The 12,328-nt window shown below is 35.4% G+C and overlaps 1 protein-coding gene across 1 annotated transcript in view; it reads right to left on the bottom strand.

Moving 5' to 3' along the window:
• LOC143900887 (pyrokinin-1 receptor) overlaps positions 1–9,771 on the bottom strand; it is a 31,970-nt gene extending 22,199 nt beyond the window's left edge. The window contains exon 1 of the mRNA XM_077412657.1: positions 8,152–9,771. Within this exon, the coding sequence (XP_077268783.1) occupies positions 8,152–8,989 (838 nt within the window). The 5' untranslated portion in view covers positions 8,990–9,771. The remainder of the gene's footprint in view (positions 1–8,151) is intronic.
• Between the last annotated feature and the right edge of the window lie 2,557 nt (positions 9,772–12,328).

The following is a 12,328-nucleotide window of genomic DNA, read 5'->3' as shown; positions in this document are numbered from 1 at the left end:
ACGCAAACTTTTATGTAGGTCTTTTCTTTATTTTACATGTATGTACACCTCTTCAACGCGATGATCGTGAATGACACGTCTTGAAAGTTATATATGATCGATATTTAATTAGATTTTATTTGGGTGTTCTAATTAGATTTACACAATCGGTTAACTTTTATCGTGTCTGTCACAGGAGAGGTCCTCATGATGAACAGAATGGTGAAGTTAATTGGATGGGTGAACCTTTCGGTGCTGTATCGATAAAGTGTAATTTCTTTCGCTCAGCGTGTGTCTTCGATAATTGCAAGTTAACCGCGTTTACTAGAAGATACCTCATCACTCGCGATCGGATGATAAACGCAGCCGTAGAAAGACATTTCTCTGTTACGTTAACCCTTACATTTAACGAGAACATTACGTGTTCAAGGGCATGTAAGGACAGATAAGACTCGTACATCATTAGTTGTTTTTACTGCAAATATTATTTTATCTTATCGCGAATAAATTTTGTGTATGCATAAAATTTATTTGTCGCAGATGAATGATATTTACGCAATACTGACTCAAACATATTATATAAGTACTAAAATATATTAATTATAATAATAAATAATGTTATTATTAGTCATTTATAATTAAAAAGAACTTTGCAGTATATCTTCCCAGCAAATTACTTTACCGAGTATTTTAAAAATTTATAATTTAATACATCAGAGAGAATATCACGCCTCTCACATTTGGTCATATTTTTCTCGCTGTATGTACCTACATTTTATTCAAGCAATTGTTTCAATTTTCTCTAGGAAAATATGGCTGACACACACGGAATCGTTGGCTTTAATTTTTCACGTGGCAGTGAAAAGGAATTAAATACGTCCCCATCGGTCTATGTTAATGCGTGTACGATGTAGTATTTTTCATGTCATTCATGCATGTGATTACAGTGCGTACAATCATGTTGATTGCTTTATTTATTCGAACTTGACGGAGAGAAGTTAGGTTGATTAAAGTATACTCACGCGCAAGATTAAAGCGCAACAGTTTCTACGTGTGCCCTATCCTACTAGTGCTTGGAATTTTCCAATGATCGAACAATTCGAGCGAGTCGACTTCGATCACAGGTGTTAAATTATTCGAGATCTTTCGTTAAACAATCAAGAGGGCGAATTGCGCGTCGCAGAAGGAATTATTTATAAGAGCGACTCGGCAGCAAGAATAATTCGAAACGTGCAGGATACGAAATGTAATCATATCGACAGTTAGCAGTTAGTAATCAATATCTCTTAAGCCGCATTACATTTAATCCGACACGATGAGTTACGTCGCCCCACCATACAGCAATGTATTCAAAATAATGTATGTAAATAAACGTACTTTGGAATGCCGCATTCTTAGTGAGATGTTCTACATATCGTTTACACGCGATTTACTTTAAAGCATCGCCGTGTGTCGACTCGACGCATCGCGCCAAATCTAAGTGCGACCTTAAATTCACTCCCGGAGGGGCCTCCGTAACAATACAATTCACGCAGAGAGATAACATCCCCGCTAATTGAAAATTAACTTTCCATTCCGGAAAGATAAAATCTTATACTTTGATTTTCATGGTAATCATATGTTACAGTTGCAATTAAACCTAAAAGATAATCAAGTAAAGTTAGGATAATTATGCAGTATAGGGGAAGCACCTCCGATGACCTTGACCTTGACATATGTTGTCAAGGTCACCCTCCTGAGTGACCTTCAGAAGGTTTTAGCCGTCGCTCGTTTTTTATTAAAAAGTTATAAACAAAAAAAGTTTCGAAAATATAGCAGTTATTTTAAGTACTGAGAGGCATAAACGACTAATATTACGTTTTTCTTTAAAGCAGAGAATAATTTATTTCGCGAGAAAGTCGCTGCTTTACCAAAACACAACATTTAAAGCAGTAAATTGTTGATAAATTGAAATTTTTTTGTTAAAGCAGAGAATACATTATTTTGCGAAAAAATCGCTGCTTTACCAAAACACAACATTTAAAGCAGTAAATCGTACCTATGTAGGTTAGTGACGCGCTTTAAAAGTATTTAAGTGTTTAAAGCGCGTCAACTAACCTATATATGCACCTATATATGCTATACTTTCCAAACTTTTTTTGTTAATAACTTTTTAACGAATAGCGAGCGACGGCTAAAACTTTCTGAAGGTCACTCGTGGTCATGATCTTGACAACATATATCAAGGTCATTGAAATCGATGAGGTCGCCAAACTTTTTTTTGTTAATAACTTTTTAATAAAAAACGAGCGACGGCTAAAACCTTCTGAAGGTCACTCAGGAGGGTGACCTTGACAACATATGTCAAGGTCAAGGTCATCGGAGGTGCTTTCCCTATACTGCATAATTACCAAAGTTAGTAAAGCATGTAATAAAGATATAAGAGAAAAATAAATAAACTGATTCTTCGCGGATGACATAAGACCTGTTAGTTTTCGCTGAACTTCTAAACTAATGCAATAAGTTAGAATAAAACAAATATATTTTCTTTCATTCTAACTTATTGCACTAGTTCAGAAGTGCAGCAAAAAAGAACAGAGCAACAGTTTTTTTTATATCTTGAAGTGGCGTGTCCAAATATGAACAAACAATATAGAGTGAAAGAGAATATCGTCAGTAAGTTACACCACCGGGACGACATCTCTCGAAGACAAGAGCATGAACACGCGATGTCGTTGCTCGTTCAAAAATGTATGTACATAATAAGAAAATAAGTATAAATTCCAGCTGACTCACAATCAGATCTTATCAAACTTTAAAGAGAAAGAATGCCTGCCAATGTGTTGGATTAAACGAGGTCCTGCTATATTTAGCTTTCGAAACGTATTTAATAAAAGATCGGATAAGTACAAATAATATTGATTCTGAATATACTCTGCTACGTAGGAATCATAAGAATAAGCATCATATAAATTCAACGGCTATTCGTCGATAGTCAATCAATTTATATATATTGGAGTATTTTTGCGCTTTACTTTACTGTGCAAATAATCTTGATTTGAAATGTAGAATTAAGTGGCAGTCGATCATCCACAATAAAGAAGTATTGATCGTGAAGAAATAACCGATCACAACCGAGCTCTCTGACATCGCGAGAGAGAGAGAGAGAGAGAGAGAGAGAGAGAGAGAGAGAGAGAGAGAGAGAGAGAGAGAGAGAGAGAGAGAGAGAGAGAAAGAGAGAGAAAGAGAGAAAGAAAGAGAGAGAGAAAGAGAGAGAGAAAAAAAAGAGAGAGAGAGAGAGAGAAAGAGAGAGTTTGCACATTCGATACAGTAATATACTATCCGGCAGATCTGTTTACTCAGAGAAATAACGCAACATGCAATACCGTAATAGTTATTTGTGTAACAAGTGCGGGAAGTTGGAAATTGGATGTGCGGAGTGGACGCACTCGCCTCCGGCTCGTGCGTCCACTCCGCACGTCCAATTTTCAACTTAACACACGTGTTACACATCCTATTTTAAATTACAAGTGCGTGGAAAGTGGCCCATTACGCGCGTGTCACGCGTGTGATGTAAATATATATAACACATGATGTAAATATATATAACACATGCAGATGCATTTGCGTGCTCTGCGAAATAAGTTCGGACAATGTTTGTCTGCGTATAATACAATTATCGAAACTCTCTCTTTTTTTCATGCATGGGTAAACAGCACGTGCTACAATTTATACTATCGATTTGCTGATTCGCGCTGAATTAAGAGATTAATTCAGAACGCGTAAAGTGAATAACTTCACTGAGAAAAAAATCTGTTAATCCCAAAAAATATTTAGTTCGAGCAACTAAACATGTTAGTTAGTTAACTAAACATTATAGTTGTCTCAACAATTATTAAGTTGCACTAAAAAAAGTATAGTGCATTTATGTCAACCTTTAAAATTTTTTAATCAAGAATTAATTAAGTTAACTAATGTTTAGTTAAACTAACTAAAATGTTTAGTTGCTCGTATCGGATTAAATATTTTTTAGGATTAACACATTTTTTTCTCAGTGCTCTACTATTGATTTCAGTTAATGTGCTTACGGGGATAAAAAAAAAAGTAACTCGCTGTTATCATAAAACTGCTTCGCAAAACTAAGAACTTGAAAAATTAAAACAAGATTAAATATTCGTCATACATCTCGCATCATATTCGTGCATTCTATTTCGTTCAAATATTAATTTACATGTATAATTAGAAGAGACAAACTTATAAATCTCAATTTATTGCTGGCATTGCTCTTTTTTACAACTGTAATTAATTTTACCGTATATCGTGTTTGTTTCGTACCGCGAGTTATCATTACGAAAATCATATATTTGAAGAGTTATTTTTTTACATGTGAAAAGAATTAATTGCAATATGAGTAATTTTAGTCCTTATGAAGACTTTTATATCAATTTTTATCTTCGAAATATATGGGAAATCGTAACACGCCTATTCTGATTTTGCCGATTTGTACTTCCGTAAACAACTTTCGTTGTAGAAATTGTGCGTTGACAATTTGACAAATAGAAGGAGATTGATAACTATGCGAGTAATTTTATTAACCTTTAGAGGATGGGAAGCCTATTTTTAGGCTCCAAATTATTATATATAAAGGTATCTTTGAGTCGCCGAGTTTCATAATTCCGGGAATCTCTAAGGGAAACAAGTAAGAATGCCCAGTGCGTTAGTATGTTCAGAAACAGGTATTCGAAGACCAAAGTTTATGTGTCGTGAGTACGATATGCCTCTGTGTACTTTGCTTCAAAATATATCACACAAAACATCATTCCTAAATATATGCATAAACGTCGTAAATAAAAATTTTTTTCTCATAAAGTCCTTATGAATTTGTTTGCATTTTTGGTAATTACCCAGAATAGGGCCTTTTCCGAATTTTGATATTTTTTTGCGGTTCTCTGGATAAAAATCTTTGTTGTGACTCCGATAATAATAATCAATCGAGGGAATCCAAAGAATATGTAATCTACCTTATTTTTTACTTATTATTTTTTCAAAGTATCCTTCAACTTTCTCTACGCAAACGTTCAATTTTCTTTTACTTAAAAGTACACATACTTATCAGCAATCTTTTTTTTTTCCTTTAAATAAAACAAAGATAGACATATGGTTTAACTATTATTTAGTTAAACAATAAATTGGAATAACCGGCCTTTAGTATTGACACAAACTGTTTTACTCCTCAGTTATATTTGTTAATAATTTTTTAATAAATAACGAACGACGGCCAAAACCATATTTAAGCTTTCTAAAACATAAAATTGTATAGGTTAGATAGTCCAACAATGAATCATGTAAATTTCAAAGGCTTATATCTCCTCAATTATGTTGAAGATCTGAGTTTTTGCATACAATTCATAAATTTAGTTAACTACTGGATAAGATGACTGGATAAGTTATTTTTAAAGTTTAGCCACAATTTCAATTTTTTTTAAAACAATGTCAAATGGGGTGTGTACACAATGAATCTAATCATTTTTAACAATAAATTATATATATGTTTTATACTGTGAATTGTTAGGGTTATTTTAGTTTTATCATGTTTTAAAATTGGTTTTTTAGAAAAGAAATAATTATGAAACATGATAAGCAAGATTAGTATAGTATATGAATTCAAATTAAAGCCAACTTAATTATATATATGTTACGTTTTTATTATTTACAACTTACAATTAAAATTATTATTTATCAGACTTATAACACAGATAACTAGTCAAAAACAAAATGGTACTGTAGACCATAGAACATTTTTTACGATAATCTCCAAAATAATACGGTAAAATAATGCAACAGAAATAAGTTGCTTATATATATAGAATTATAAAGCCAAATACATACGCAAGATAATGGAAAAAATAATAGATATAACAACAACATCATGAAAAATACGTAAAACTTACAAAAAAAACTTAGTTTGTCACCCAACCCAAAATTCACAAAATGTGATCTCAAACGGCCGTCCTTCGCGTGATCTGCCGGTCGACTGGGGAGCCGAAGAGGGGTTTACGAAACATCGCAATAGTTCATAGTGTACTACTGGTTTATTGTTGGACTACCTACCCTGTATATACTTTTCAATATCCCAACTATTTTCTGCTTTAACGTGACGCACATGTGAATATCTATATTCAGCATAAATAGGTTTTCAGCTTGTTCGTGCTGAAAAAAATAGGTAGGTTACATATTCTCCTCCGACTGATTAGCACTATTGGAGTAACAACAAAGATGTTTATAAGAGAGCCGCGAAAAAAATACCAAAATTCAGAAAAGACTCGATTCTGAATATAATTACCGCATTTTTTACCTCTAAATTTCAAAAAATATTTTTATAACGAGATTTTGCAGAAAGTATTTCCATATTTCTTACTCGAAACTAAATATAAATAATATTTTTTTTTTACAATCATTAGAATGTTTTAAAATATCAAATACTTTTATGAATGTTTTATGTAATTTTCCCATTTTTGTCAATCTACCGGACGAGAAGCTTATTTTTAGGTTTCACGGGGATTGTCTATTTTTCGTGTATAACACTTTAACACATATCTGCATAAAAGCTATAAGTAAAAATCATAAAAAGTCATAAAAAACCTGCTCGACTTCTAAAGATTAAGAAAAAATTTGATATACATATAGATTGATTTATGCAATAACGTGTGTCGTTTTATTTACTCTTGGTAGACATCCCATTGCGCACTTCAAGTTCAGTGTTCAGAGTAACACCCGCAATTTTAATTAGATTTTCAAAGTCTCCAACTTTTAAGAAGTAATTAAGATTTATGAGTAAAAATTTAATTTAAATCTCATTTTAATTTGTAATTGTTATTTGTAATGTAGTGCAACAGAAAAATCGAACTACCTAAATAACTAGCGAAGTAAGAGCAAGAATTAGTTGCGCAATGCAAATTAATATCAGCTAAACTGTGGAAAAATTAATAAAATGATCGTTATATGTTTACACGTGCATTACGACTTTGAGTTAGCCAACTCTACTCGCTAACAATTAACTATAATCGCTTAAAACTCTGAAGCTATTGTAATCTTGATATTCTCATTCCTCAAGATGATGATCTTGATTCTAATTAATCTTCAAAACATGCAATCATAATTATTTATTAATTAATACTTCCTCCAGCAATACAATTGCGTTTACAATCGGTCCATCTGTGTAATATTATAAAAAATATTAAAATTTGAAATGTTGCAATTACTTGAAAACGCAAAATGCAAAAATTAATAAAAATAGAATACCTATAAAAATTAACAAAAGTGAAAAAATAAATTTATAATATATAAAAATTTAATATGAGCCTTATACTTTAACAGCCTTAATTTAACAGAAAATCTTGACTAATAATGTCTAAATAAATAAATTGAACTTAAAACTAAATATATTAACTTATATTAGCAATATCATTTTTTTTTTATGTTGACGAAATTCCACAAAGTCATGAAAACAGCGCGGGCATAGCGAGTGCATTGTTGTGTTCTTTAATAGTGTCATAAATGACAATCTTCTTTTGCATATTGCGTTGCGTTGAAATCAAGTTTGCCCCCAGGCCAAAGTTTTAATATTAATTCCACGATATTTGTGGCAGTCTCGAACAATTCTAAACAGTTTAGTGTTTGCCCTATACTTTTCAACGAAAATTTTTTGCAGTGGTTAAAAGGGATACATTTAAAATATTGAATAAAGCAGGGATGGCACATAAACCACTTTTTTCATGTAATTTTTAGCGACGTATTTTACGCTGCATAAAACAAAATTCATATATACTGCGCATTTATAAGAGCAATCCATGCGATCATTACAGCGTCGCGGCTAGAATAGTGTAATAATTATTTGCGGTTTACTGGATCGTTCACGTAAAAACAAAATGATTTATGAAACAATCGACTCTCAATGTTGCGTTTTCTTACGTAAAATATTAACAAGCGATTTACTCTTGTATTTATTTAAATTCGCTGTTAAGAGTACTCCACATTATTGATCGGTTTCTAAAGAGAGATCCGGCCATTTACCCATAATTATTTATCTCAACTAGTTTGACACTCAAATTTTATAATATAAATAAAGGGGATGAGACTGAACACATCGCGGGCGGAGAGGAAATGGCGCGAGAGCCTCGCATCTCACCTCACCTAGCATCTTCAACACCCTCCTGGACGATCTCCCGGGATGATGTCTGCAGTTTCTCGTCGACTCGTTTCTGCCCGGCACAGACATGTTCGAGTTCCTGAGCTTGAGGCCGATCAGTATGTAGAGAAACGTGATCAGACACATCGGTATCACGAAGAACAGGAATGTGGACAGCTCGAACGAGTGGCTGACAATGATTCTCTTGACCGTGCACATCACCATGTCGGGATGCTTGATGTGCCGGACCACGCCGAACTGCAGGGCTTGCGGTAACGCGAACAACAATGCCACCAGCCATATTATCAGAATCAATTTGACCGCGCGGGACAGATTCGACAGGGTCTGCGAGAGAAACGGATGGCAAATCGCCACGTATCTCTCGACGGTGAAGGCGGCGATGGTGAGGACTGACGCGTTCGTCGACGTTTCCGAGGCGAGGCCGCGCAGCACGCAGAAACCCTCGCCGAAAATGTATGGGTACTTGCACCAGACCAGGTACATCTCCGCCGGTAGGCCCGACACCAGCAGCAACAGGTCGGACACCGCCAGGCTAAAGAGATAATAGTTCGTGGCGGTGTGCATAGACTTGTTGCGCGCAATCACGATGCACGTGCTAACGTTGCCGATGATGCCCGTGAGGAAAATCGCCGCGTAGATTATCGTCACCGGGATCACCACGTACAGAGAGTCCCGATACGAGCCGGGCGAGAGGTCCGTGGACCCCAGGACGTCCGTGTACGTATCATTGAAGTAATGCTCCGAGGACGACTCCGGAATGTCATCGTAGATGGCTTTTAAGTACGTGCCGTTTGACAGAATGGGCAACACCGTCGGGGCCATCGCGGTCTTGATCACTTGATGCGCGCGTACTTGGGAAGTCTTTTACTGCTCCTTAGCATTCTGGATCAGCACTTTCGGTAATTGATTCTTTTCCGATAATTTGTAAGAAAATTGCAACGTTCTTTCACTCCTATACCGGCCGTCAATTTGATCTCATACAATCAAGTTTTGATCTGCTGCCACGCACCATTAAGTTGTTCTTTATCTGTTTAAGTTTCTCTTCGTTTCCTTTTTGCTACGAATAAATTGGCTTCTCTAGATATAGAAGATGGGAACGAGAGAAACTCGATGTCTATTTCACTTAATTTTGAAGTTCAATCTCAAAAAGTTGCCGAATAAAATTACGTGGTGTAGTTATCTTCTTCTTGTACCGAGGTTGCGGATCTTCCTACATTTTCGATCTACCGTAAAAATTTTTTTCAAGCTCGGGGCGATAATTTGTTATCATTTACTTTATTACCGAAGCGTACACGAGTTTGAGATCACGAGCCTCATCACGAAATGCCTCGCGAAGTGAATCGAAGATGATACGAATTCCACGATACGGCTTTTTATTGGATGCCAATTCGAGTTTATCTCTTTTAATTTTCGAAATGACGAGGTGCTGTTTATTTAGCTTCTTCATGTATGCCGGAGATCTGGAGCACGTGGCGATCTTTACACGGGAAACAATCTCGCGCGACCTTGCCCGCGATTTGTTTTTCCTCGGGCGTTCGTTCGCGCAAAGTGCAACACCGCCGTTACGGACGACGGTCGAATCACGACTGCCGACGTCGCGACGCGCCGAAGAACGCCGGCCGTCCGTCTATCCGGTAGATTCAGCGCTGGCGCGCCGATGTGTATCTCTCGACGCCTCAAGTTTACCAGGTTTTCCCGTTTTTACGTATTCTTTTTCTTCGGCGAATCATGAATGGCAGTGATGGTAAACCCCACTTTTTTTTTACAACCAAGTCTTCGAATCGTGTACCTCTGCGTCTCAAGTACCTAACTACGTTCGATTTTCACATTTATTCGCAGCCGTAATGTTGTGCGAGTTTGCTATTTCGTCCCAACTCAGTCTAAATTAATTTATGTATTTATTCAGTGACTCGACGAGAGCGAGACAGAAAGAGAAAAGAGGGCAATCTCCCTCCTGTTTGTCAATGTCGCCCTTAACGCCTTATCGCGCTATGCATTTATATCTCTATGATTTCATTTTGGAAGAAACAAAATTTATGCAAATGTATTCTACATCTTAGATTTTAAATTAAAAAATACAATATTCTACTTTTTATTACGATAATGCGTCTTGCATATATTTGAGGGGCAAATGTGTTTTTAAAAAACCTTTCATATTGCGATGGTATACTTCTTGATTGATGTAGATTGTCCAGAAATGTATTAACAATTTATCCGATACAATGGTAGAACCAAATATAAGAGATAATAATAATAATAAGAGATAATAAAAATAGAAATATTTCTTATAAAATAAAATTGTCTTATATCGGTATAAGGCGTCTTGACTTTTCTTGGAAATCTTATTGTAGTTTACAAACCAAACGCAATTAACGACGTTAAGTTTTGATGATACAGTTATGATGAAAATTCTCCACTCCAATTTATTTCTTCTATTTTAGTGTACGCTTTTAGATGTCTGTAAGACAGCAGCGCGAAAAAATAAGTCGTTATACGCAAAGAAAAAGTGCGAATGCAAAAATATCTGAAAATATTGTCTTCTCTGAAAATGCTCTCTATTGTTTTATCGTCCATTATCTTAATCAAAGTTGAGTTAAGTAGTCAAATTTTTAGAAAACCGTATAAACACAAATATGACAAGCAATTACCTAATGGCAATCACGAACCATTGGCGAAGCAATACATAATCGCGTGTATTTCCGTTACACGTGCCGCATGCGCTTTCGTACACGTGTCGCATGCGCCTCGTTCATCTCGACATTACATAAGTCGAAACTGCATAAACTAGCTTCGAATCAAACCGCGCGCAAAAAGCGGGATCAATGTATAAAATATTAGTTGTACGAGCGAAATAAAGTTGTATCGGATTATTTTAATATTCTCTCAAGCGCTCTTCGTCGAACAATCGAAGCTAACTCAAAATTGTCCGCTCAAAATTGAGCGGAGTATTTGTGTTAGTGTGCAATTTACTTATCTATCAAATTAATTTGCGAGCAATAATCAGATTACTGAACGTCATTACGCGTTGAAATGGATTATCATCCTGCGAGTGCGAATTCGTTCCGATAATAGTGTCACCTATAGCCTGGAATGATTCCTGTATTCGAGGTGCTATATAACGTTATCGAAACAGGGTTGGAGTGCGATGTCGTTCGCCGCCACTCTCACAATTTGTGGCAACCTTGGAGAGAGCGTCGTGGACATCGTAAGATCCGTAATGCAACATGACCACCCCGTTGCCAATCAGATAGCATTTGAAACCTCAGCCCCATGATTCTGTCAATTCACTGCGTTTTTTACTACGCTTCCTTATATCTTTATCTTTCCACTGTGATTCTGTGCCAGCAGCCAATTACCTTCTTCTTCTTCTCATTTATCAGCGATTCCTATATTTTAAAGTGTCAACTGTCCGTCTCAACTTTAACGTCTTCATGAAGACGTATAACCAAAATTATTACTTTTGTCAGAGATCATTGTGTCAGTATATCTTTGAGCGTGTTGAGAACAAAATCGAGTAATAGTGCACGGCATGCATGCGTTGTATGGATGAACAATTCTTGGGCTTTGAACTGTGCGTCAATTATTTAGACAAACTGTGAAGCTAATCCACATATTATCTCGTTTAATTAATGTATTTTAGCCATATAGCGTGCGGTCGACCGTCTTATCCCTTTGTTATATCCTATCCTGAGAGTGACATAGGGTCCATTCATTATCAGAACCCGTTACGTTACAAACGGATAGTGTTTAATGTTAAATGTCACGCCGCTGAATGTAAATTGAACCTGGTAAAGAGAGACAAATCGAGTAAATCGAGTTTCGTAAGGAATTCTAATAATAAAAGTATTAATAAAATGAAAGACCCCGTATAAATCTGTATATTAAATGCAATTGATAAAGTAAGAAAGTATTCGTCTTTTACAAGCGACTCATTGAAACTGAAATTAAAGTCGTAGATGAAACGTCTTCGAAATCACGTCTTTCTCTCTCTGAAGCGCATAAAGAAAAATCATTTTTTCCAGTATCAATAATAGACAATTATTTCGAATGCATTGCATTCCGCGGAACATGAATGCGATGAATAATAAACATATTTATTATATCTGGTTACGTAAGCAAGATGAGATCAAAATAATCATAATTATTTAAATTACTTTAATT

The sequence above is a fragment of the Temnothorax americanus genome, unplaced genomic scaffold (assembly GCF_048541705.1).
Source record: "Temnothorax americanus isolate GAGA-0224 unplaced genomic scaffold, ASM4854170v1 Scaffold31, whole genome shotgun sequence".
In the NCBI taxonomy this organism is placed as follows: Eukaryota; Metazoa; Arthropoda; class Insecta; order Hymenoptera; family Formicidae; genus Temnothorax; species Temnothorax americanus.
The sequence above is the reverse complement of the archived record's forward strand: the minus strand, read 5'-3'. Positions and strand labels throughout refer to the sequence as shown.